Source organism: Bufo bufo, chromosome 2 (genome assembly GCF_905171765.1).
Source record: "Bufo bufo chromosome 2, aBufBuf1.1, whole genome shotgun sequence".
Lineage (NCBI taxonomy): Eukaryota > Metazoa > Chordata > Amphibia > Anura > Bufonidae > Bufo > Bufo bufo.
In genome coordinates, this window is record NC_053390.1 from 57,603,664 (window position 1) to 57,630,756 (window position 27,093).

Sequence of the window (27,093 nt, forward strand, 5' to 3'; positions counted from 1 at the left end):
TGTGTGCCCTCCACTGCTCCCAACACCTCCTAACTGCTAGGTCACAACGGTCCAGATAGTGGGCAATTTGTTGAAACAACCATCCTGCTTCTCTCCAGTGATGCACCCCCTGTCAAAGTCTATCAACTGGCAAAATGTCTTCAAGTGCATTGTAGAGGCATGTCCAGCAGTCAACGATCTCTCACCAAAAGGTACACTACCCAAATGTAGCCTCTGAGAGCATTTTTATAGGGCAGCGGTAGAAGCACTTTTGTGGCAAGACCCAGTGTCTAATCAGACCACACCTGTAATCATCTACATATTTGCTGAGATTTGCAGCAGTCTGACATTTCTGCTATTGATAACCCTGCCCATAAGTGGCTGTTTCCTGGGGCAGGGTTTCAGATGCCTTGATTTTACCAACCTAAATGTTGGTAAGTATACCCTAGGTGCGCACAGAATGGCGCTTCTTACTTCTGAGTAGAATAAGCTGGCTAAATACTGCCCCCTGATTGGCTGATCAGGCTATCTATCCTATTTGCCGCCCACCCTTCTATGGTCATGTGATCTCCCATCTTCATCCTTCTTGTTGTTTCCCCCACTAGTTTTCACAGTAAAATGGCGCTGTGCACCATGTTTGCGTAATTGATCTGAAGCGAATCGCCAAAACTACAGATTTGTTTGGAAGACGAATTTTTGTGAAATTTTCATTTAGAATCAATTTGCTTATCGCTAATATACTGTATATATATATACTAATCCTGTATGTGAAGTATAAAGTATTTTAAACTCGAGCATTCCTCAAATGACTTTTGTCTGCAGTACCACACTCTGCCTGTACTATTGGTGGAGCTGTTGCACCTAAATACAGCAGAACGCTGGCTGATACTGTACTGTAAGTTTTTATACATTTTGAATCACTTTATACTTTTTGTCTTTAATTATTGATGAAGGACATTTTATTAGATCTATGATCCCTTACCTACAAATATTATGATGGAAAATGTAATGACTGTTTTAGTAATGAAAGTGTGCGTATTAACAGGGGAGGAACGTGTAATCACTCATTAATGGTGCTGATATTTTTATTTCGTTCCATCCTGCCAGGAGAGAGAAAATTGGACAACGATAAAGACAACTTCGAAAAGGGAGCGGAGGACAAATTCACCATTGATGCGCCAAATTTAGGAAAAATTAGGAAAATTACAATTGGTCACAACAACAAAGGAGGGTCGGCTGGATGGTTCCTAGAAAAGGTCAGTAGAGGGGAAGGCCTTGGAATTTTTTTGTACTTTCTACTGGTACTTAAACATTGATGACCTTTTATTAGGATACGTTTTTTTGTAAGTAATTGTATCTTAAAGAGGCTTTCCTGAACCAACATAGGATAGGTCATCATTTTCAGATTGGTTTGGGTCCAACAACTGGAACCACGACACGATATGCTGTTAGTAGGAGCTGCAGTTCTGGAAGTAAACAGCGCCGCACCTTGTGTAGTGTTCAATCTTGGGTACTGCAGCTGATGTTCCTATTCCACAGATTAAAAAATATAGAACAAGAATAACAATATACACAATAAAACAACATGTGGCCTACTAGTAAAGGGGTTATCCAGGACGTTCGTATTGATGTCCTATCCTCAGGACAGTCTATCACTACCTGATTGGAGACCCTCAATCAGCTGTTATCTTGTAGCTTTGGTGCTGGAAGTCTGTGCCAGAACCACACAGCTCTGTCCATTGTGCAGTGGATTGAGTTAGTAACTGCAGCACTGCCCCCACTGAAGTGAATGGGAGCAGTGCTGCAGTTACAAGTTCCATCCACTTCACAATGGACGGAGCCGTGTAGTTCTGGCGCCAGAGCTACGCGGTAGCAGCCATTCAACGGAGGTGCAGGGTGTTGGCCCATTAATCTCAACAGAAATAGATATATAACAATAGTATAGGTGTCTGCAGTGTGAAAATAAGTATTAGCATAGAGTATATGGACCCTTTAAAATATAACTTTTATTAATTATAGTTAATATAAAATTAATCACCCTATGATACCTGGGTGACCTCAATGAATATATAGGGACAAAAGATATCGCCCAGCTACCACCGTGAATGGTGAATTCAATGCCGTATAGATAGTACAAGAACTACATAGGCACTTATGACATAGGCTATGGTATGGACCGAGGGAAGGCTAGGGGCACTTAGATGGGTGCTAGGGAATATCTCTCCCTGTACCAGCCCTAAATTAGCCTTTGCCCAGGGATACTCCCTGATAGTGGGATTTCCCTGTCCCCGTACCTGCCCTGTCTGGCCCTGTACAACCCTATATGTTGGGAAGAAAAAACAATGATATCACAATATTTATAAACCCGACGCGTTTCCCCCACCCGGGCTCATCAGGGGGTTGGTTAGAGATGGATATATATAATCAATACATGTGTATCACATATTAGATACAAAAAAAAGATAAATAAATAAATAGAAAATGTACTATGTCCTGGATGAGACAACCAAGGCGGACCGTGCTCCCCTATTGTTGGAGAGAGATATCACTGGTGATGTGCCCCTTTCACGTCCGCACTGCCTCCTGCCAGGTTATGTATGGCATTGGGTTTGGAAAATGGCAGTCAATTAGATATTAAAAGGGGTTGTCCGGGATCAGAAAAATATGGCTGCATTCTTCTGAAATGAGCACCGCGGCTGTCCACAGGTTGTGTGGCATTTCAGTTCAGCCCCATTTACTACAGTGGAGCTGAGCAGGAATACCAAACACAACCTATGGACGGGTGGGGTGCTGTTTCTGGTAGCACACAGAAATATTTTTCTATCCCTTTAAATGGCGTGTCTCAGACTACTATAAGAAAATTTCGACTAGCACATTCATGGTCACAGGTGCATATCCATAAAGCAAGCATACAGAGAACTAATAAAAGCATGGCGGCACAACATTTCACATGCAAACAATAGAACTGAGAAATGGGGATCATTCTAAATGAAAGTGGTATTATACCTACTATAAATGAAAAAATAGAAGCTCTTTGCGCACATTTTTGATCAAACGTGTGTCGGGCCCATCTACCAGGCGTCAAGGTGTCTCAGACCCCCTGTAGGCACTGTAGCTATGCTGTAGTCGCAGATCACAGCTCTGCCGTGCTAAAAAACAGCCAAGCGGCAAGATCTGAGGAAAGTATAGAAAATAGATAGCAGAATTTTACGTATATGTTTTGTACAGTCCCTTTAACTTGGCATGTTTAAATTTGGAGCTGTAATGTGACCCCCTTAAAGGGATTCTGTCACCAGGATTTCACTTACTGAGCTGTTGACATGACCACATCAGTCTCCGTGATTTATATTACAATGTACTAGTATTACTGCCCTGTGTCTTGTAATTTGTCTATAAAATCACTTTTATTAATATGAAAATTACCTAAATAAGGAGCCCAAGGGGCTGTCCCTCTGTCCGGTGGAGCTCAGCCGCACCCCTTCTCCTTGAGCCCAGCACCGCCGCCCCACTGCTAATTTATTTACTCCTCATCGCCGACCTCATATGCCTGGTGCGCCGTGATCTCGCGCATGCGCCGTGGATAGACCTGTCAGCGCCCTGGCATCGGCCTCACAGAACACATCGCGCATGCGCTGACTGGTCTTTCCACGGGCGCATGCGAGGGGCAGCCCCTTGGGCTCCTTATTTAGGTAAATTGCATATTAATAAAAGCGATTTTACAGACAAATTACAAGACACAGGGCAGTAATACTAGTAGATTGTAATATAAATCGTGGAGACTGATGTGATGATGTTAGCAGCTCAGTAAGTGAAATCCTGGTGACAGAATCCCCTTAATAGATACAGCCGTTTTGCATTATGCTTTTGCTAACCTGACCTGTGCGTCATATACTGTATGTACAGCGCATGGCGGGTGAATCCTCCAGCTACAGAGAACATAAGATGTAGGTCCAACTAATTATTAAATGAAAATGAAGATTTATCAAAACTGATGTAAAACCTCATCGCAACCAATCGGATTCCACCTTTCATTTTTCAGAGCTCCTTTGGAAAATGAAAGGTGGGATCTGATTGCCAGTTTTCCTTAACACCAGCTGTGATAAATCTTTCCCATAGACTGTAGCTCTTCCAATGTCATCTCCAGTCCCTCCCTCCCCACTGTGACGCGGCTGCTGCTGCCACCAATGGAGAGATAGCAGGGAGGTGAAGGGGAGCGGCTGTGGCCACTGCACCACCAATGAATGTAATTAATTCAAGTATAGGAGGCAGCGGGTGCCGGAGGCGGTATTACATACCCGGCCTCAATAACAGGGCATGCGATCCGCCGAACTGCGGAAATTAACCCCTCAGGGGTTAATTGGTGCGGTTCGGCAGATCGCATGCCCTGTTATTGAGGCCGGGTATGTGATACCACCGCCGACACCCGCTGCCTCCTATACTTGAATTAATATGTTAATTACATTCATTGGTGGTGCAGTGCGCCCCCCCCCCCCAATATTATAAATTCTAACCATTGGTGTTATTGGTGGCAGTGGCCACAGGGTCCCCTCTCCCCTCTTCATTGGGGGCAGTTCCGATTGGTCCCCAGCAGTGTAATCCTGGGGCTCCGATCTGTTACCAAGGCAGCCAGGATGCTACTGAAGCTCTGGCTGCTATGGTAATCTCCCTGCTGCTGTGTGTACTATGCACAGGGCAGCAGGGAGAGTGTGAAGTCCTATTCACCCTGATAGAGCTCTATTAGGGTAAATAGGACAAGGGTTCTAGCCCCTAAGGGGGCTAATAGTAAATAAAAATAAGTAAAAAAAATCACCAAAAAACTAAAAGTTGAAATCGCTCCCTTTCCCAATTTTACATATAAAATTTACAAACAATAAAAAATAAACATATTACATATTGCCATGCCCGAAAAAGTGTAAACTATTAAAATATAAAAATATATTTTCTATGCGGTGAACACCGTAACAAAAAAAATAAATCAAAAACACGCGATGTATAGCTTGTGGCTCCTGGTAGTCATACGTTTATTTTTCTGGCTCTTTGGGTCCGTAAGGTTGGCCACCCTCGGTCTATGTCATGGTTGGACCCATTTTCATGATCTACAAGATAAGACACAGGACCTCTAGAGGTCCACTCTCATCCTGTATTTGGGGATAAACACTTGTGCATTCATTGTTCTCTGCACAAAAAGCAACCAAAATAGTTGAGCGCCTAAAGCTCTATATATCCAGAACCTGACAGGTCGTAATTAATCGCTAATTAGTTCCTTTTTTTATCGTATAATGATGTGTTAATTGTATCTGTTCCTCAATTCACAGCCTGTGGTTAACCGACCACCGGCTGGGAGACTTTTTCATTAAAGGGGTTCTACAGGAATTAATAAAAAATGAAAAGTTTTAGCCTAATGCATTCTGAATGGAGAGCATTCCGGTCAGGATGTGTCATCTCAGTCCCTATTACGTTTTTTCGACGGAGCATGCAGCATGCTGCATTTTTCTCTCCGGCCAAAAATACTGAACACTTGCCGGAATGCCGGATCCGGCATTCATTTACACTGAAGTGTATTAGTGGCGGATCCCGGATTAAGTGTTCCGGCAAAACGGCTCCGCATGCGCAGACCTTTAAAAATGAAAAAAAAAAAAATAAATACCGGATTTGTTTTTCCGGATGACACTGGAGAGACGGATCCGGTATTTCAATGCATTTGTCAGACGGATCCGCATCGTCATTTTTTCATTGCTTCACTTACCAAATTTTTTTGGGGAAAAATGTGATCAAAAAGTCACACCTGTTCCAAAATGGTATCAATAAAAACTACAGATCATCTGTCAAACAATGAGCCCTCACACACCTCAGTAGACATACCGTAACTATAAAAAGGTTATGGCATTGTAAAGAAAAATGTTTTCAAAGTTTTTATTCCCTCCCCCCCCCAAGTATTAAAACACATAAAAACCTATACATATATGATATCGTTTTAATCATACTGACCAAGAGAATAAAGGGCTAAAGTCTATTTTGCCGCATAGGGAACGCTGTAGGGATCAAACCAGTAAAACTGTGGCGGAATTGCATTTTTTTTCCCCAATTCCACCCCATTTAGAATTTTTTTCCCGCTTACCACTATATTGTATGCCATATTAAATGGTGGGATTATATAGTACAACTTGTCCCGCAAAAAAAAATTTCCTTCATACATGTGAACGAAAAAAAAAAAAATTATGGCTCTGTGAAGACAGGGAAGAAAAATGAACGTAATAAAAAAACAAAACTCTGGTATCCAAGGGGTTAAACGTCTATTTTTGTTAACACTGTTAGGGCTCATCCACATCTGCGTTGAGATTTCCATTCTGCTGCTCCGTCAAAAGAATAGAACATTTCCCCCATTTTATGTAGTTGCTGTTGATCATCCTCTACGCTCGGTTAGTCGCTGTTCTCTCGTGCATCTGTTTTTTGTTTTTTTGTGGAAGAAAAAGTCCCGTCTGCAGGACATGACGGAAAGGAGCTTTTTTTATTTTATTTTTTCATGTAAATCAGCGGATGACGGATACAAATTGAATATTTTCTGTTTGCATCCATTTAATTAATCCATTTTGATCACTTTTTCTATTCTTCTGATGGGTCACAAGAACAAGAAGCTGAACGCAGATGTGAATGAGCCCTTTACTGAATGTCTGACCATTTAAAGGGAGAGTGATCATTTGTCAGATACTGGAGCCTTATGTATACAATCACTGATGACCTTTAATTCCCCATCTTTTATCAGGTCATCATTGAAGACATTGGTAACAAGACAATCTATGAATTCCCATGCTCTCGCTGGTTCGCCATTGATGAAGATGATGGAAAAATCCAGAGGGATCTTCTTGTCGGGGGAAGTGAGGCAACAGGTAGGGAGGTTGTTCTGGAATAGATTGTAGTCTCTGTTAGGCCTCATGCACACGACCGTAGTTTAGGCCCGCACCCGATCCACATTTTTCTCCTCTTCAATGGGGTCGCAAAAGATGTGGACAGGACACCGTGTTCTGTCCACATCTGTGTGTCCATTCCACGACCTTGCAAAATAAAAAAAATATAGAACATGTCCTCTTTTTGTCTGTTTTGCAGACAAGAATGGGCATTTGTAATATATTGCGGGGCCTGCGAATGGGGAAGATGGCAGCATGCACACGGCTGGTATCCGTGTTTTGCGGATCCACAATTTGCGGACCGAACAAAATGAATATGGTTTTGTGCATTAGGCCTTGGGGCCCATGCAAACGACTGTATGTATTTTGCCGTCTGCAAAAAACGTATCCGCAAAAAAAGCTGGTCCCTAATAGAACAGTGCTATCCTTGTCCGTAATGCAGACAATAATAGGACATGTTCTATTTTTTTCCGGAACGGAAATACGGACATACGGAAAGGAAATGCAAATAGGGTAACTTCCGTTTTTTTTGCAGATCCATTGAAATGAATGGAACAGTTACGGAAATAAATGATGTTGGTGTGCATGAGGCCTTATACTGTTGTTTAGCCATAATGTTGGGGATCCGTGGTGGGGAAGGGAGACGCTCCCAGTTTACAGTTTTCCATCCACAGAAGCTTGTCTTGTATCGGTAACATCAGTATTCAGGGACCGAACGAGGTGAAGGATCTGTCAGAATAGTTCTAATGGGACATTGCTTGAGACTGGTTTCCACCATGTTGAAAAGACCTAAAACGAACTTGTGTAGCAAAGAGAAGCCGTTGTATAGAAGAGGATGTAAAAGAGTTACCCCCTGATTAATGTAAAACATTAAAACCACACATCATTTACTACATGATAATCTAACTCCTGAGGAAGCAACTGCGAAACACACGAGGGGTCCTCTATCACCACTCTGGTCGGTATTTACTTGACTTTGTATTGACTGTTTTAGTTCCATACTCTCCATTTTATTTAGGTTATTGAGATACATTTGAGTTGGAACATTAATGCGGATTTATATATATTAATAGCTCCTGTATGAATGTATATGTATTATCGTGAATTCTGAGATTCGGGAAAAAATAGGCTTAACACTACTTAGTTGCATAAAAGTTTACTAGACTATGATAAAAAAAACATATGCAAAAGATAACATACAGAGTAAAGTAAGTAACAGTCACCAAAAGCCGTGAACAAATGAGGAAGCTCCCATTGACCAGTGCCCAACATGGCCCATATGATACAAAGAGAGGTAGTGGTAGCAAGACACATCTTACCCTGATGAAGTCCTCAATGGAACTGAGCTCCTTGTTACATAGCTAGATGTTTTGTAGCTTCCTGGCCTCTTATTGCCCCACCTAAAGTTCTTCAGTGTACAGTATGCATGTGTAGATACTTCCTTCTTCAGGAACGCTGCCAGGTATCAAGCACCAATAATTACATTACAAGGAATTAAGACCTTGCTATGTAACTTTTGCACTTACTATTATGCTTTATATTATACCATACCGTAGTAGTGGATGACATTATGGTATGAGGTTTATGTGTCTAATATTTCTAAAGCTGTATGTATCATTTTAATGCGATGGATTCATAAACTGTATCGTTTTTACAAACGGCAGTAGGTAGTATTTTTAATTGGTGGTTGTACATAAAAAGATAAAATAAAGTATTTATAAAATCACACAGCTCAGTAGGTAGCCATCGCAGAAGAGGCAGGTTAGGTAAACGTGGCTTTATAATCCATCCCCCGAAGGAACTGAGCAGAAGGAACGTTTCATGCCAATTCTGTTCTTTCATTATCAGGAATTGTCTATAATGTTTCCATCATGACCGGAGACATCCGGGGTGCTGGCACCAACTCCAAAGTTCACATCATCCTCCATGGATCGAAGGGTTTAAAGAACAGCGGGAAGATCTTTCTGGAAGGCGGAGAGTTTGAACGAGCGAGAATTGACATCTTCAATATAGAGATTGCGGCCCTGCTCAGCCCCCTCAGCAGAGTGACAATCGGGCATGACGGAAGAGGGGTCAGCTCCGGCTGGTATTGTGAGAAGGTCTGTCAATCAATGATATTCTTAGATTTTCACTCCAGCATTAGGCCTCTTTCACACTACCGTTTTTTGTTTCCGTTTTGCGGGCCGTTTTTTGCGTTCCGTATACGGTCCGTATACGGTCCGTATACGGAACCATTCATTTCAATGGGTCCGCAAAAAAAACGGAATGTACTCTGTAGGCATTCCGTTTCCGTATTTCCGTTTTTCCGTTCCGTTGAAAGATAGAACATGTCCTACTATTTGGCCGCAAATCACGTTCCGTGGCTCCATTAAAGTCAATGGGTCCGCAAAAAAACCGGAATGCATACGGAAATGCATCCATATGTCTTCCGTATCCGTTTCGTTTTTTGCGGAACCATCTATTGAAAATGTTATGCCCAGCCCAATTTTCTCTATGTAATTACTGTATACTGTATATGCCATACGGAAAAACGGAACCGAAACGGAAACACAACGGAAACAAAAAAACGGAACAACGGATCCGTGAAAAACGGACCGCAAAACACTGAAATAGCCATACGGTAGTGTGAAAGAGGCCTTAAGGAGATATGTCACTTTTTTTTTTTTAAGTTACATATACAGTATAGGGTATTCTAGAGTATACATATAGAGGGTTACATATATAAGGTATGGTATAGGGTATGCTGGAGCTTGCCTTGTTACATTGTATGCATTGCTCTATATTGCAGATAGGAGATAGATCACTTCTTCCCTGTCACCAATGCAAATTATTGGCAGGTGCGGGTTCTCCTTGTGGACATCCAGGTAGCGTAAGGAGTCTTAAAGGCAATGGTCCTTGGGGAGAAAGTATGCAAATTAGCTCTCCTCAAGAAGAAAGAAAACTGTCTCTAGTGCCACCTTCTGGTAGCTACCTTCTAAGTCAAGGCCCTTTAACCCCGTCCCCACATTTAATGTACATGTATGTGATAATGACTGCTCAGGAGCTGAACCTGCTCCATACAAGGTGGGTGCCCACTGATTTTACAGCTGACACCCCCCTACAGTGACCAGGATTGGAGATAACTCTGTTGCCGATCATTTAACCTCTCAAAAGCTGGGGCCAATAGTATCCACAGCATCTGAGAGGTTCAACAGAGGGAGGGGACTTCCTCTGCTCTCCAATCGCCTTCCATTGCAGGAGGAAGGGGGTGGGGGCAAATGGTTGTCATTGAAACTGATTGGTCAGAACACTGTATTGCAGTTTATAGTATAAGTGATCAAATGTTGACAGGTTCATATCCCCTTAGGGGACTGAAAACCAAAAAAATTTAAAAATCAGCTTCATAAAGATTTTAAGAATATTAGAAAACAAATATATAAAAAAATTTAAAACACCCCCTTTCCCATTTATCATACAAAAAATTAAAAAAATATTGGCGTATCCATAAATGTCTGATCCTTTAAAATATTATGTTGTTTACCCCACATGGATCAGACATTCACTTACAGGGTAGCTGCCTAAAATTGATACACATGCACCCCTGTGCTCATGCAATTTGCTTAGAGGCTGCACACACTTTGGTACCAGGACATACTGTAGTTCAAGACTCATCTATGGAATGTTTTAAAGGTTTCAATCTGTTTCCTGTTTCCACTGTTGCTCTAGAGTACATGATGATGTGTTCACCAGAGTGACAACATGTCTATGGAGGTGACATCACTGAATGGTAGTCATGTGACATGTCATTGCTTAGACCTTCTTAAATAGCATCATGCCCATAGAAATACAGTTGTGCATAAAAGAAAATTCCCTTTAAGTACAGTGGGTATAGCTCACAGATCTCAGGGCATGAAGGGAGTTGTAGGGTCCTGGTAACAGTGCATTTTTGGCACTGTACATGGAATGTAACCTACAAATCAAAAAGTGAAACTGAATGCTGGGAATATGGGCAGACACGAAGCTCTATCTTGAAAAAGTTCTGTAAAGATCAGTATTCCCTGGAGAATTCTGAGTCAATTTCATCTGCACTTTGTCACCTCGCACACTGCCTGGTCTGCACCGCTTCTTGTAAATGCATCCATCTTGTCTTTTTGTTCTGTCAAAAATAATATCAAAAAAGCATCTAGAGTGCCAGAACTTCTGCACCCTCTATATACAATGCTATCTACTACCCCCTCCCTGAGCTCCAAGTCTCTAAGTGTCCAATATACAGCTTCTACAAATATATATATATAGTATATACAGTGGGATGCGAACGTTTGGGCAACCTTGTTAATCGTCATGATTTTCCTGTATAATCGTTGGTTGTTACGATAAAAAATGTCAGTTAAATATATCATATAGGAGACACACACAGTGATATTTGAGAAGTGAAATGAAGTTTATTGGATTTACAGAAAGTGTGCTATAATTGTTTAAACAAAATTAGGCAGGTGTATAAATTTGGGCACCACAATAAAGAAATGAAATCAATATTTAGTAGATCCTCTTTTTGCAGAAATGACAGCCTCTAAACGCTTCCTGTAGGTTCCAATGAGAGTCTGGATTCTGGTTGAAGGTATTTTGGACCATTCCTTTTTACAAAACATCTTTAGTTCATTCAGGTTTGATGGCTTCCGAGCATGGACAGCTCTCTTTAAGTCACACCACAGAATTATATTCAGGTCTGGGGACTGAGATGGCCATTCCAGAACTTTGTACTTGTTCCTCTGCATAAATGTCTTAGTGGATTTTGAGCAGTGTTTAGGGTCGTTGTCTTGTTGAAAGATCCAGCCCCGGCGCAGCTTCAGCTTTGTCACTGATTCCTGGACATTGGTCTCCAGAATCTGCTGATACTGAGTGGAATCCATGCGTCCCTCAACTTTGACAAGATGCCCAGTCCCTGCACCGGCCACACAGCCCCACAGCATGATGGAACCACCACCATATTTTACTGTAGGTAGCAGGTGTTTTTTTTGGAATGTTGTGTTCTTTTTCCTCCATGCATAACGCCCCTTGTTATGGCCAAATAACTCAATTTTAGTTTCATCAGTCCACAGCACCTTATTCCAAAATGAAGCTGGCTTGTCCAAATGTGCTTTAGCCCACCTCAAGCGGCACTTTTTGTGCTGTGGGCGGAGAAAAGTCTTCCTCTGCATCACTCTCGCATACAGCATCTCCTTGTGTAAAGTGCGCCGAATGGCTGAACGATGCACAGTGACTCCATCTGCAGCAAGATGATGCTGTAGGTCTTTGGTGCTGGTCTGTGGGTTGACTCTGACTGTTCTCACCATTCGTTGCTTCTGTCTATCCAAAAATTTTCTTGGTCTGCCACTTCGAGCCTTAACTTGAACTGAGCCTGTGGTCTTCCATTTCCTCAATATGTTCCTAACTGTGGAAACAGGCAGCTTTCTGTATCCTTCCCCTAAACCATGATGGTGAACAATCTTTGTCTTCAGGTCATTTGAGAGTTGTTTTGAGACCCCCATGTTGCTACTCTTCAGAGAAAATTAAAAGAGGAGGGAAACTTACAATTGACCCCTTTAAATACTCTTTCTCATAATTGGATTCACCTGTGTAAGTCGGTCAGGGGTCACTGAGCTTACCAAGCCAATTTGAGTTCCAATAATTAGTTCTAAAGGTTTTGGAATCAATAAAATGACAACAGTGCCCAAATTTATGCACCTGCCTAATTTTGTTTAAACAATTATAGCACACTTTCTCTAAATCCAATAAACTTCATTTCACTTCTCAGATATCACTGTGTGTCTCCTATATGATATATTTAACTGACATTTTTTATCGTAACAACCAACGATTCATACAGGAAAATCATGACGATTAACAAGGTTGCCCAAACTTTCGCATCCCACTGTATATATATGTATGTATACTGTGTGTGTGTGTATATATATATATATATATATATATATATATATATACAGTACAGACCAAAAAGTTTGGACACACCTTCTCATTCAAAGAGTTTTCTTTATTTTCATGACTATGAAAATTGTAGATTCACACTGAAGGCATCAAAACTATGAATTAACACATGTGGAATTATATACATAAACAAGTGTGAAACAACTGAAAATATATCATATTCTAGGTTCTTCAAAAATGCCACCTTTTGCTTTGATTACTGCTTTGCACACTCTTGGCATTCTCTTGATGAGCTTCAAGAGGTAGTCCCCTGAAATGGTTTTCACTTCACAGGTGTGCCCTGTCAGGTTTAATAAGTGGGATTTCTTGCCTTATAAATGGGGTTGGGACCATCAGTGGCGTTGAGGAGAAGTTAGGTGGATACACAGCTGATAGTCCTACTGAATAGACTGTTAGAATTTGTATTATGGCAAGAAAAAAGCAGCTAATTAAAGAAAAACGAGTGGCCATCATTACTTTAAGAAATGAAGGTCAGTCAGTCAGCCGAAAAATTGGGAAAACTTTGAAAGTAAGGGCTATTTGACCATGAAGGAGAGTGATGGGGTGCTGCGCCAGATAACCTGGCCTCCACAGTCACCGGACCTGAACCCAATCGAGATGGTTTGGGATGAGCTGGACCACAGAGTAAAGGAAAAAGGGCCAACAAGTGCTAAGCATCTCTGGGAACTCCTTCAAGACTGTTGGAAGACCATTTCAGGGGACTACCTCTTGAAGCTCATCAAGAGAATGCCAAGAGTGTGCAAAGCAGTAATCAAAGCAAAAGGTGGCTACTTTGAAGAACCTAGAATATGACATATTTTCAGTTGTTTCACACTTGTTTGTTATGTATATAATTCCACATGTGTTAATTCATAGTTTTGATGCCTTCATAGTCATGAAAATAAAGAAAACTCTTTGAATGAGAAGGTGTGTCCAAACTTTTGGTCTGTACTGTATATATATACTGTAATACTGCTCCTATGTATAAGAATATGACTATTATAATACTGCCTACTATGTACAAGAATATAACTACTATAACACTGCTCCTATATACAAGAATATAACTACTATAATACTGCTCCTATGTAAAAGAATATAACTACTATAATACTGCCTCCTATGTACAAGAATATAACTACTATAATACTGCTTCCTATGTACAAGAATATAACTACTATAATACTGCTCCTATGTAAAAGAATATAACTACTATAATACTGCTCCTATGTACAAGAATATATCTACTATAATACTGCCTCCTATGTACAAGAATATAACTACTATAATACTGCTCCTATGTACAAGAATATAACTACTATAATACTGCTCCTATGTACAAGAATATAACTACTATAATACTGCCTCCTATGTACAAGAATATAAATACTATAATACTGCTCCTATGTACAAGAATATAACTACTATAATACTGCCTCCTATGTACAAGAATATAACTACTATAATACTGCTCCTATGTACAAGAATATAACTACTATAATACTGCTCCTATGTACAAGAATATAACTACTATAATACTGCCTCCTATGTACAAGAATATAACTACCATAATACTGCTCCTATGTACAAGAATATAACTACTATATTACTGCTCCTATGTACAAGAATATAACTACTATAATACTGCCTCCTATGTACAAGAATATAACTACTATAATACTGCTCCTATGTACAAGAATATACAACAATAGACAATCACAGTCTGCTTAAACTAATAACACACAAATAATTAAATCTCCAGTTTGCTGACACCTCACTCCAATTAGCTCTTGGAGATGTCATTAGTCTAGGGGTTCACATACTTTTTCCACCTGCACTGTGAATGTTTACATGGTGTGTTCAATAAAAACATGGTAACATTTAATTCTTTGTGTGTTATTAGTTTAAGCAGACTGTGATTGTCTATTGTTGTGACTTAGATGAAGATCAGATCACATTTTATGACCAATTTGTGCAGAAATCCATATCATTTCAAAGGGTTCACATACTTTTTCTTGCAACTGTAGAACTACTATAATACTGGCTCCTATGTACAAGAATATAACTACTATAATACTGGCTCCTATGTACAAGAATATAACTACTATAATACTGGCTCCTATGTACAAGAATATAACTACTATAATACTGCCTCCTATGTACAAGAATATAACTACTATAATACTGCCCCCTGTATACAAGAATATAACTACTATAATACTGCCTCCTATGTACAAGAATATAACTACTATAATACTGCCTCCTATGTACAAGAATATAACTACTATAATACTGCTCCTATGTACAAGAATATAACTACTATAATACTGCCTCCTATGTACAAGAATATAACTACTATAATACTGCTCCTATGTATAAGAATATAACTACTATAATACTGCCTCCTATGTACAAGGATATAACTACTATAATACTGCTCCTATGTACAGGAATATAACTACTATAATACTGCTCCTATGTACAAGAATATAACTACTATAATACTGCTCCTATGTACAAGAATATAACTACTATAATATTGCCTCCTATGTACAAGAATATAACTACTATAATACTGCCTCCTATGTACAAGAATATAACTACTATAATACTGCCTCCTATGTACAAGAATATAACTACTATAATACTGCCTCCTATGTACAAGAATATAACTACTATAATACTGCTCCTATGTACAAGAATATAACTACTATAATACTGCCTCCTATGTACAAGAATATGACTACTATAATAGTATCACAATGAAAAATACATTTTTTAACACTATTGCACTTCTTGTGTTTTTATACTGTGCGGTAAACGGCGATGCTGTGGGGTATTGGCTGAGGACACTGCTGAGAGAGAAGTTCTTTACTGTAATTTTGCACTTGGCGTCACCTTTTTTCCTTTGCCACACAGGTTGTTGTCTACTGCCCATTCACAGGCATTGAGCAGACCTTCCCATGCGGCAGATGGCTGGATGTAGATGAAGGAGATGGGCTGATAGAACGGGAACTCTACGAAATGGTTTCCTTGCGCCAGAAAAGGCAGAAAAGTGAGTAAAAAGAAATTACGGCGCATGTGCCGTCTCTGCAGTCTCCCAAAGCTGAATTAGAGCTTCAGCGCTTGTGTCGCCTCCCGAAGCAGCAGCGCAGGATCCAGATTGTCAGGGCTGGGCTAGATGTCCGGCCCTGTCAATCAACAGGCAGGTGGCAGCTTCTTCTTCTGGAAGGACAGCCCCTCACAGATAAAAAACTCTTGTTAATGAGACAACTCGATGTTCTCATCCTTAGTAAGTAGTAAGTACCTACCAAAAGTGGCCCAAGGGAGGACAACTGGTCAACGAGCAACAGGGTCAAGGCCCATTGATGTGTTTGAGGAGTGGAACCCACAGAATGTCTACTGTAGTAGAAACTGCTGAAAAGAAATACATTTTAGTGAATAAGTCAGTGGCTATTCAAATTGTTTAATTACATTATTACATTCAGATTCAGGTGTAGAATATTTTTCATGGGACACCCCTTTAAATCCTCAATTCCATTACAGAACACCCATGGTCTCTTTGGATCTGGACAAGTGACATAAAAAATGCCGGGACAGATGCAAATATCCTTCTCCAGATCTATGGGGAAAAGGGGAAATCGGATGAAATGAGACTGGACAACAACTCAGACAACTTTGAAACTGGACAAGTAGACAAGTTCATGGTAAGACGTGGCATGATGCCATCTACCTTGTCCGTGTAGACTGTTTCATGGCTTCTGTGCTCTCAACCTGCAGCTGTTTAGCTGCTGAGGAAATACAAGTCCCAGTAAGCCTTCCCGTCAGTCCTAATGGCAAATCTGGGAATAGTATTTTTACAATAGTTGGAGTGCTTTTGATGCATTTTTACATCATGATATGGGCACCCACTGGATGTAGAGTTATATACAGGAGGCGTGAGCCACCAGGAACCTCAATACTGTATTACTGGGAAATATTACCCTTTTTATTGCATATAAAGCCACTTATTATTTTATCTTTTACAGATCGAGCTCCCAGACCTGGGAATCCTTTATAAACTCCGGATTTGGCATGAGAAGAGAAATGCATTCAGTGGCTGGCATTTAAATAAAGTAAGACCTCAATGCTGGAATATCATTCAATGGGGCAGTTCAAAAAGAGCTCCACAATTCTAGATTTTGGAGCTCTGTTTTTTTCAGATACAGAGTACCAAAGACTTCTTTAGAACTATCATGTGCTAAAAGATACAATTATGACTGCCTTTGGCTGCCACAAGGGGGAGCTCACTCCATTGCAATTAATACAACGCCTACTGAACTCCATGTGTAGTGAGCTCCCCTAGAGGTGAAGTAAAAACAGCTCATTTCTACTTCAGTGTCTACCGCAGACCCCCTTTTTGATAACCTCCACTTTTACGAATCAACTCATCTTACATTTACTACATGAGATAGTTCACCCCGTTCATAATAAGCCAATGTATGAATCTTCTGAATGTATTTCTGCACCATCACAGGTCACCCTGCTGAAAACACTCACTAAAGAAAAATACACCTTTAAATGTGGTCGCTGGCTGGACCTCAATGAAGACGACAATGAGATTGTGCGGGAGCTTCCAGCTGAGGGTCCATTGGTGGCGGAGGTGTCACCAGGTGAGACTTTATGTGTCGCAATTCTTATCTAGGCCTACAGAGGGTGCTAGGATCAAGGATTCAGCAGATAGATGTATCTTATTCTCATCTCATAGCGGATTACCTAGATGGATGCAAGCAGTGGTAGGGTTTTCAGCCGGTATGTATTAAATTTGTATCATCTCATAGCGGATTACCTAGATGGATGCAAGCAGTGGTAGGGTTTTCAGCCTGTATGTATTAAACTTGTGTTTTTCACTGACAGAAAGCAGGGATATTGAAATACTTTTAAAGGGAACCTGTCACCATTTTTATGGTGTCCTAACTAAGGGCAACAAAAATAAGTGACTGATTCTCTTAGCAAAATGCTGGGTCACTTTCTTTAATTGACCCAGTCAATCTGCCAACATCTTGTATTAAAAAACTCCAGCTGATAATGATGAGTCATGAATATTCATGAGCTCCTGACTCTCCCCGCCTACCTGCTGCTGATTGACAGTTATTTTCCATATAAATCAGCAGCAGGTGGGCAGGGGAGTGGCTATATCTCTGAATTAAATATACGCTGGACTCAATGACATCACGCTGGACTCAAATCAGCTCATTAGCATGCGGCATGCGGCATCTTTGTGTGTATATTATGAGGTAACCATCTGTTACACCAGTAAGTGAATACATCTAAGGTACTTTTTAGTAGTTAATGATTGTATATAATTAGTTAGATTATAATCAAATATCCACATGACAGGTTCCCTTTAAGTATTCAATCTAACTTTAACGTTATTTCATTTTTAGGTCCAAAATTTTATGATGATTAATGTCAGAATATATCTTTCCAGGATCAGTCTGGTACAGAGGCCCCAAATCCCTACTTCCCATCCCATAATCATAAAGATGCCTTCTTCTGTCTCCACTAGGGGGAGCTTACCAAAGACAGATTTATTATTGAGTTCAATGTAAGCTGTATACAGTGAGCTCCCCCTAGTGGTGGCTGCAAGCTGACAGAATTTTTTCTATGTGATGGGAAACAGGTATTTGGAGCTACGTATGAGAGGAATGGAGCTCTGGGCATTGGAAAGGTGTATTATGAAATTTATCAGTGCTTGAATTTGGACCTAAAAACACATTTATGTTCATAGATGGAGGTGCTCATTAAAGGATACCTTCACTAGTTACTGAAACGTTATGTAGTTATGTAAAGCTAAGTACTTGTATTTTCCTTTGCACATTCGTAAATTGCAGGTGAACGTTGACCTTCTAGCTTTCTCGAAGTGAAAGTCGATCCCCAGTGTGAATTGTCCATGGGGCGTTCACCAGCTGTCGTTACTGAATAATGTATCACATGGGGTGTTTTGTGCGGTGTAGCCCCAATTACTACCAGAGCAGATATTGGGATCCTCGTGTAACTGATGTGTTTTGTCCTCCGCAGTGGTGAAGTATCGAGTGACTGTTCACACTGGGAGCGTGAGTGGAAGTGGAACGGATGCTAATGTCTTTATCTGCCTCTTTGGAGATCTGGGAGATACAGGGGAACGCTTCCTCATCGACTGCAAGAACAATATGAACAAGTTTGAAAAAGGCAATGTAAGTACAGGGGGCAGGAGGGCTGAGAGATGTGAGAGAGAGATATTAAATAGATCTGAGATAAATAGATATTAGATAGATATGAGATAGATATGAGATAGATAATAGATATGAAATAGATAGATAGATAGATATGAGATAGATAGATAGATAATGATAGATAGATGATAGATAGATAGATAGATATGAGATAGATAGATAGATAATGATAGATAGATGATAGATAGATAGATAGATAGATAGATAGATAGATAGATATGAGATAGATAGATAGATAGATAGATAGATAGATAGATATGAGATAGATAGATAGATAATGATAGATAGATATTAGATAGATAGATAGATAGATAGATAGATAGATAGATAGATATGAGATATATAGATAGATAGATAGATAGATATGAGATATATAGATAGATAGATAGATAGATAGATAGATAGATAGATAAATTTGGCCTAAAACTACATCAGATTTTCACACAAGTCCTAATAGTAGATAAAAATAACAAACCAACAAATTAGTCAAAATTATTATACTTGGACATTTACTTATTGAGGAAAATGGTCCAATATCACATGTCTGTGAGTGGTAAAAGTATGTGAAGTGGTATCAAGGTCCTTCTCTTATCTCCAGGCAGATGAGTTCATCATTGAGGCTGTGACTCTGAAGCAATTGAGGAGGGTCCGCATTGGGCATGATGGGAAGGGTGGCGGCTGCGGATGGTATCTGAACAAAGTGGTAGTGAAGGAAGAAGGAAAACCTGAGACTGAAGCGATTGAGTTTCCTTGTAACAGGTAGGAGCAAAGGAAAAATTAAATCAAATACAACAGTAGTAGTTTTTATACTAAACATATTTTTAAATAATTTTTGGCAGCTTTTTTTTTTTATCCATATTTTTAAAAATCCTATAAATATTGTAGAGTTCAGTCTGGCCACTGAACCTCATAATAGATTGCTGATTCCTGTTCTGTAGTGATCATATCACAGCAGTCCTCTCATTATCATCACAGTAAGGATTACAGTGAGAGGTAATATCTATATATAAGCTCACCTCCTCCCCCTCCCTGCACAATGATCTCTGCCCAGGTCACAGAGCATGCCCACAACACTCTTCCATTGACAGCAATGAGTCAACGAGTTCAAGTGGCTGCTGTAAAGCATATCTCATATGCTGTCAAAAGAAGCTCAGGCAAATTAGAATTTAAAAATATACAACCTGAAAATAAAAATAAGACTAGAAGAAAAAAAAAAGTATCACTTTTTGGTTTTAATTGGCAGAAAAAGTGCAGGTGACACTTTCCCTTTAAGGGGTGGCATGAACCCCATTATTCTTATGGCCCTCCCGGTCCTATGTCTACACCTATGATTCCGTATGTTATGTTGCATTGTTTTAATATCTCTGTCTGACAGGTGGTTTGATAGGAATGAGGACGATGGTCACATCATTCGAGAGCTGGTCCCAGTGGGAGACTCGCAGAATCTGAGAAGTGAGTTTGTTCAGAGATTGTGAGGCCCCGGAGGATGAAGGCTCCTGGATGCTCTTATTAACCCCTCTTCTGCCCCTGTAGCTATCAGTTACCACTTCCACATCAAGACGGGAGACGTTAGTGGAGCCAGCTCTGATTCCAGAGTCTTCGTCAAGCTGTATGGAGAGAAAGGAGATACCAATAAGCAGTTCCTGCTTGTCTCTGACAACGACTTGGCTGACAACTTTGAGAGAGGAAGGGTGGACAACTTCACTATAAACACGATAGACATTGGGAAGGTAAAACCCCTTTTTCATTATCTCATTTCTGTGCAGCGAAATCATTGAAGTTACTTCATTGCCCCCATGACGGCACTTCCTGCCTTATACAGTTCAGCACAATGAACATACAGGTGAAACTCCGAAAATTTGAATATCGTGCAAAAGTCCATTTATTTCAGTAATGCAAATGAAAAAGAATTGCAATAAAGCAGCTTAAAATTTAAATTTTGTGAAAAGGTTCAATATTCTAGGCTCAAAGTGTCACACTCTAGTCAGCTAATTAATCCATACCCCCTGAGCAAAGGGGACCTCAAAATTAAGACTTTGGGGTTTTCATAAGCTGTACGTCATAGTCATCCAAATTATAACAAATAAAGGCTTGAAATATCTCGCTTTGCATGTAATGAGTCTATCTCATATATTAGTTTCACCTTTTAAGTTGAATTACTGAAATAAATGAACTTTGCAGAATATTCAAATTTTTTGAGTTTCACCTGTACTATAGACCATGTAAGGCAGTGTAATTTACTACAGTGGCTTATGCTTTCACACTTTTGTCCAACTTTTTACCATTTGTCGGTTCCCTTATTTTGCAACAGAACTTTGTGCCAAAATTTTGGTGCTGTTTTGGCGTAAAATGTAGCATCTTTGGCTACGTCCCTTTCCCATTTAGCCATACCCTTTCCTCTTAAGCCACACCCTTCGATGAGTAATGTGCAGTGTTAGGTGAGTTCGATACTAGTTTAGCACCTAACTTCGGTAAGTTATGTGCTAAATGTGCCAAATTGTGCCAAAAAAATGTGCCAAGTTTTGCCAAAATTTACCAGTTTCCAGAATTTTGGTGCATTTTTCTAGGTGCCCCAAATGTGGGCAAATGTCTGCATCCTGATTGTATCTGGTTTCAAATCCAATGAGAAAGCTGACATGGGAACATAAAAGCGGGATTTCCACCTCCTAAAGTAAACGTAGTGGGCTAAAATATCCGATCACCTCATGATGGGTGGAGGTTCGTCCTCTGGGACCAGCACCGATCCTTAGCATTCATTCATATCCGGTTGTTGTCTGATTGTAGAATGGACGGCACCCAAACTGGACATTAACGAGTCATGGTCAATGGACCATTTCACATTTGAGACAGAGGAGCTGGCAGAGGTAGCTGGAAGAGCAGGGGTGCACAGAGTGGTTTATTTCCATTGCTGAATTATTACTCCACTGTATATAAGCTGCAGTATAGAAAGCTACTTGTTGTTACATAACAGGCTCTAAATGAGAACCTCCAGGGTGGGAAGCAGGGGCGGGGCATATTTAGTAAGTCACACCTCTGCAGAGCTTAGAACAGGCAGCATTTCTTTCCAGTGGCTCTCGGGTTGTTATTCTCTCTGTAATATGTGTCTGTATATCCAATCTTGTCTTTATTGATCTCATAGTCTTTTTGAATACCAGTGCATACCGTTCATATAGTATATGATCATGTCTGTTTTGTGTCTTCATCTATATTGGCATGTTGGCTGGATTTTACAGCCTGTCCCCACTGAGTTTGGCGCAGGTACAGCTTCTCTGCCCATGCCATCCACTGGATCTAACTATATTTACGGGAACACACCGCTTACTTGAACCTGCAGTAAGGAGTTAAAGAGTCTATTATGTCCCTATACTGTGCAACAAAAAAAAATTCTGAAAACTATCAACATGTAGGCTACCCAATATTGTCAGATATCAATATGGCCTAGACCCATGATGGCTAACCTCCGGCACTCCAGCTGTGAGGAACTACAACTCACAGCATGCTCCATTGATTTCTATAGAGTTCTGAAAACAGCCAAGCAAGCACACAACTTGGGAGTCATACCTAGTTTTACCACAGCTGGAGTGCCGGAGGTTAGCCATCACAGGCCTAGACCATAACAAGGAGCACATAAAGAAAACAAGATGGCGCACACCAAATAATCACATGATTAAATCACAAAATGTTATTAATATCGAAAAACATAATCACAAAAACTCATTAAAACCCATTAAAAACATCATTATATACTTACACCTCCCTCCTCCGACAACATCTACCCCCGGTAAGGTCCTATCTATGTGTGAGACAAAGTGCAAAACCAATAAAGTGAGAAGTGCATATAAAGTGCAAAAGTATAAAGCGAGTGACACCAATATTTTGTGTTTGATTTTTAGCTTTACCAATGTTTCTGCGTTTCTATATTTCTCCCTAGATACTTTGCATCTCAAATTGGCATCATCGATCATTTATTTCACTCACTTTATTTGGCTCTTTATATGCACTTGTCCCTTTATTGGTTTTGCACTTTCTCTCACATATAGACTTCTCATGAACTGTTGTTTTTAATGTTTTTTTTGTGATCATGTTTTTGGATTTGAATTCCATTTTTGCGATTTGAACATGTGATTTTCTGTGTTTCGCCATCTTCTTGTCTTCTTCTGCTCCTTGTTATCGTCTAGTGTATGAGTTTGTGCACCATCTTTTCTTTAAGAATGTTTTGTGATATATTTTTGTCATATACTACATTAGATCTCGTTATGTTGAGAAAAAAATTTTCCCATTATTTTTTTTGCCTTCTGTTTTTGTATTGCATCTGGACTTTACTGATTCTATCTTCCTTGCCTGATTTTAGCACCAGATAACTGAACCTTTTCCTTTACTAATATTTCTGGAAAGAGCCGTCTAGAAATTACCCTGCATAACTATGGACATTACGGCATTCCCAGAATGACCATTTAAAATACCAATACAAAGATTTTCAAATCCCTACCAGGCTAAGCTACAGCGCCCCCCGCTGCTCTGACTTTTAAAAACTGCATTTATTTGCCATTACTGGAATCACTTTAGCTTTTATTGCTTCGGGTTTTATTTGCTTGGTTTCCAATAATGTGATTCTGCACGGCGCTCCAAAGCTTTCCGACGTCAATAGCCCCGCTATATTGTAGCATAAGATCAGTAAAGCAGAGATGGGTCTAATCTATCGACCAGAACCTCACAGGACATGCTGAGACTTATAGTACTACATCAATCGATTGCTGTAAATCGAGGGGATATGCTTTAGATGGCAAGCTCTGGGGATCAGAATCCCTTATAGTTTTAGCATAAAGTATTTCACGTAAGTTATAAGAATGGCGTCTTCTTCCCGCCAGATCAATAAGCTGCTCATCGGACACGACAACGTGGGGATCCGCGCCGGATGGTTCCTTGCTAATGTGGTGGTGGAAGTTCCGGCACACGGCAAAAAGTACATGTTCCCCTGCAACCGCTGGCTCTGCAGGGATGAGTGCGACGGCAAAGTGGAGATTGAAGTCTACGCCAGTGAGGTGGTCGACATTGAGAAGCGTAAGTTGGGCGTTTTGGAGTGTCCCCTGTGGAAGACAGATAATCAATTCATTCTGGTTTTCAAAATCTTTGCTTGCAGTCTTTGAATGGTAACTTTCATTGTTTATTTTAAAGGGGTTGTCTCATGTAAACAGCCACTGTCCATATGCCCTATTAGGGCATTTGGACACCATGGATGGGGGCGTCACCTGCTCGGGACCCTCCTCTATGAGTCAGAATATGGAACCAATCTGTATGAGTGCTCCTGTTCTGATGAACTCTAGTGGTCCTTGCGTCATAAGGGCGGGCTATTTATCTGAATGGCCGTCATGCCCTACTACATTTCCTCTACAGAAGAAATGCCTGGCTGGCCACAGGTGTCACACTTTGAATAGGGTTGTCTTTGATGAGACAGCCCCTTTAAGAGGCCAAAAATCTGAATTGTATTACTGAGAGAGATTTCTAACCTCTGGTACACTGCTCCAAGTCCCCCATATAAAAATAATAAAAAAATCAGTTTGACTGCAGCCACCACTAGAGGGAGCTTGGGAGCTGACTACATACTGTTTTAGTATTGAGGTCATTGTGTAAAAAGAAGTTCCCGCAGACTGACGGTATTTTATTTCTAGGACTATGCAGAGAATTTGGAGCTCTGTATCAGAAAAGTGATTCCCCGACCGCTATAAAGATATAATAAGAATTTATTCAGCACAGAATTTTGGATCTTTTTAGGTTAAGAGAACAAAATGAGGTGGACATTCCCTCGAAGCTTTATTTACTAAAACCAGATAACCCCGTTTAAACCATGGAGACGAAATGCTAAGCAATAGCTACCAATGAGTCCTGTCACAGATTTTGCCAAATGTGTGAAGAACTTGAAGAACATAGCGTGCACCAAATTTATACACACTTACAGTGCACACTTTTTACTCCTGCCTTGATAGTCTTTAAAAAAAAACAAAAAAAAACAGAAGTCATGAAATTTACTAAAGCCATGCGGATGGGCGGACTGGGAACTTAAGGTGGCCATGAAAAAAACTAAAAGTGGCCCCCTGTTATATGTGGATCCAAATTGACAAAAGGCGGGGCAACACAAGTAGGCAGGGCCAACATTTGTAGGCAAGGACAACAGTAGTAGGTGGGGCCAGAAATACCATATTTTAGAACAAAATACCGTCCCCACAGAACCAAATACCACAGTGAAGCACAAATACCGCCCCTGCAGAACGAAATACCATAGTGAAGCACAAAATACTGCCTCAGCAGAACCGAATACCACAGTGAAGCACAAAATACTGCCCCAGCAGAACCAGGTACCATAGTGAAGCACAAAATACCACCCCATGAGAACCAAATACCATGGTGAAGCACTAAATACTGCCTCAGCAGAACCAAGTACCACAGCGAAGCACAAAATACCACCCCAGCAGCACCAACTACCACAGTGAAGCACAAAATACCGCCCCAACAGAACCAAATACCACAGTGAAGCACAAAATACTGCCCCAACAGAATCAAATACCACAGTGAAGCACAAAATACTGCCCCAACAGAACCAAATACCAGAGTGAAGCACAAAATACCGCCCCAGCAGAACCAAGCACCACAGTGCAGCACAAAATACTTCCCCTGCAGAACTAAATACCATAGTGAAGCACAAAATACCGCCCCAGCAGAACCAAATACCACAGTGAAGCACAAAATACTGCCCCAACAGAACCAAATACCAAAGTGAAGCAAAAAATACCGCCCCAGCAGAACCAAATACCACAGTGAAGCGCAAAATGCTGCTGCCTGCGCCACAGTATTCAAATGTATTGCTGCGATGCAATTGAATTCCCCTAGCCCAATTCTTCCTATTATATCCAGTGCATAATGTTTCTTAGTTGCCTTTATATCTCTTTCTCCCCAGTTGTCAATTTTGAAGTAATCGTGACCACCGGCAACGTGCGAGGTGCGGGCACCAATGCCAATGTCTTCATGCAGCTCTACGGAGACTGTGGGAAGACGGAGGAGGCCTTCCTACGAAGCCGCTCAAATGACTTTGAGAGAGGAGCTGTCGACATCTTCAAGGTTTACAATATTGAACAATATTTTAGCAATCTGATATACATCCTTAATTATGAGCCGGTATATACAGTATATAACCAGTATGGTTGTAACCACTCTTCTGATTATTATTCATTAGGTACTGGTTATAGATTCATTCTGGAAGTACTGTATATTGCTTTATAATAACTGCTGGGCCTCATTATTTTCCCCAGCACCAGTTTTTGGGGGTGGCAAACTGGGCAGTTGCCTAGGGATCCCATCTAGAAGAAGGTCCCTGAGGACAACAAACCCAGAAACAAACTAAAACTTACCTAATACTATTAAGGGTGGGTTCACAGTAGCGTTAGGGATTCCGTTATGGCTTTCCGTTATAACAGGGTTATAACGGAATCCATAGACGGAAGGGCGGATCAGTTTTGCTGCCCATAGACTTGCATTATGACGGAATGCCAAACGGACGCCTTTAAGAGGCATTCCGTTTTGCTCCGTCCTAATAGAAGTCTATGGGAAAACATAACGGATCCGTCTGGTTCCCGTTATGCAAGACGGAAAACAAAGTCCTGTCGACAGGACTTTGTTTTCCGTCTTGCATAACGGGACCCAGACGGATCCGTTATGTTTTCCCATAGACTTCTATTAGGACGGAGCTAAACGGAATGTCTCTTAAAGGCTTCCATTTTGCATTCCATCCTATGAATTCCGTTATGTTCCGTTATAACGGAAAGCCATAACGGAATCCCTAACACTAGTGTGAACCCACCCTAACAGAAGTATGGTGGTATTACACAGTTGAGTCACATTATTATAACCACCAGCTAATATCCAGAGTAACCAATTTGTGCAACACGGACAGCAGCTAGACAGACTGGGAGTGACTCAGTAAGGTTCTGGTAGGTTGTCACAGGTATCTGGAGCCATGC

The 27,093-nt window shown here is 40.6% G+C and overlaps 1 protein-coding gene across 1 annotated transcript in view; it reads left to right on the forward strand.

The window, feature by feature from the left end:
• Positions 1-27,093, forward strand: part of LOXHD1 (lipoxygenase homology PLAT domains 1) — a 201,941-nt gene that overhangs the window by 118,698 nt on the left and 56,150 nt on the right. The window contains exons 12-24 of the mRNA XM_040421148.1: positions 1,087-1,235; positions 6,743-6,866; positions 8,733-8,983; positions 15,747-15,882; positions 16,374-16,534; positions 16,856-16,942; positions 17,344-17,479; positions 18,888-19,042; positions 19,680-19,840; positions 20,457-20,533; positions 20,615-20,811; positions 23,950-24,142; positions 26,034-26,194. Of these exons, the coding sequence (XP_040277082.1) occupies positions 1,087-1,235; positions 6,743-6,866; positions 8,733-8,983; positions 15,747-15,882; positions 16,374-16,534; positions 16,856-16,942; positions 17,344-17,479; positions 18,888-19,042; positions 19,680-19,840; positions 20,457-20,533; positions 20,615-20,811; positions 23,950-24,142; positions 26,034-26,194 (1,988 nt within the window). The remainder of the gene's footprint in view (positions 1-1,086; positions 1,236-6,742; positions 6,867-8,732; positions 8,984-15,746; positions 15,883-16,373; positions 16,535-16,855; positions 16,943-17,343; positions 17,480-18,887; positions 19,043-19,679; positions 19,841-20,456; positions 20,534-20,614; positions 20,812-23,949; positions 24,143-26,033; positions 26,195-27,093) is intronic.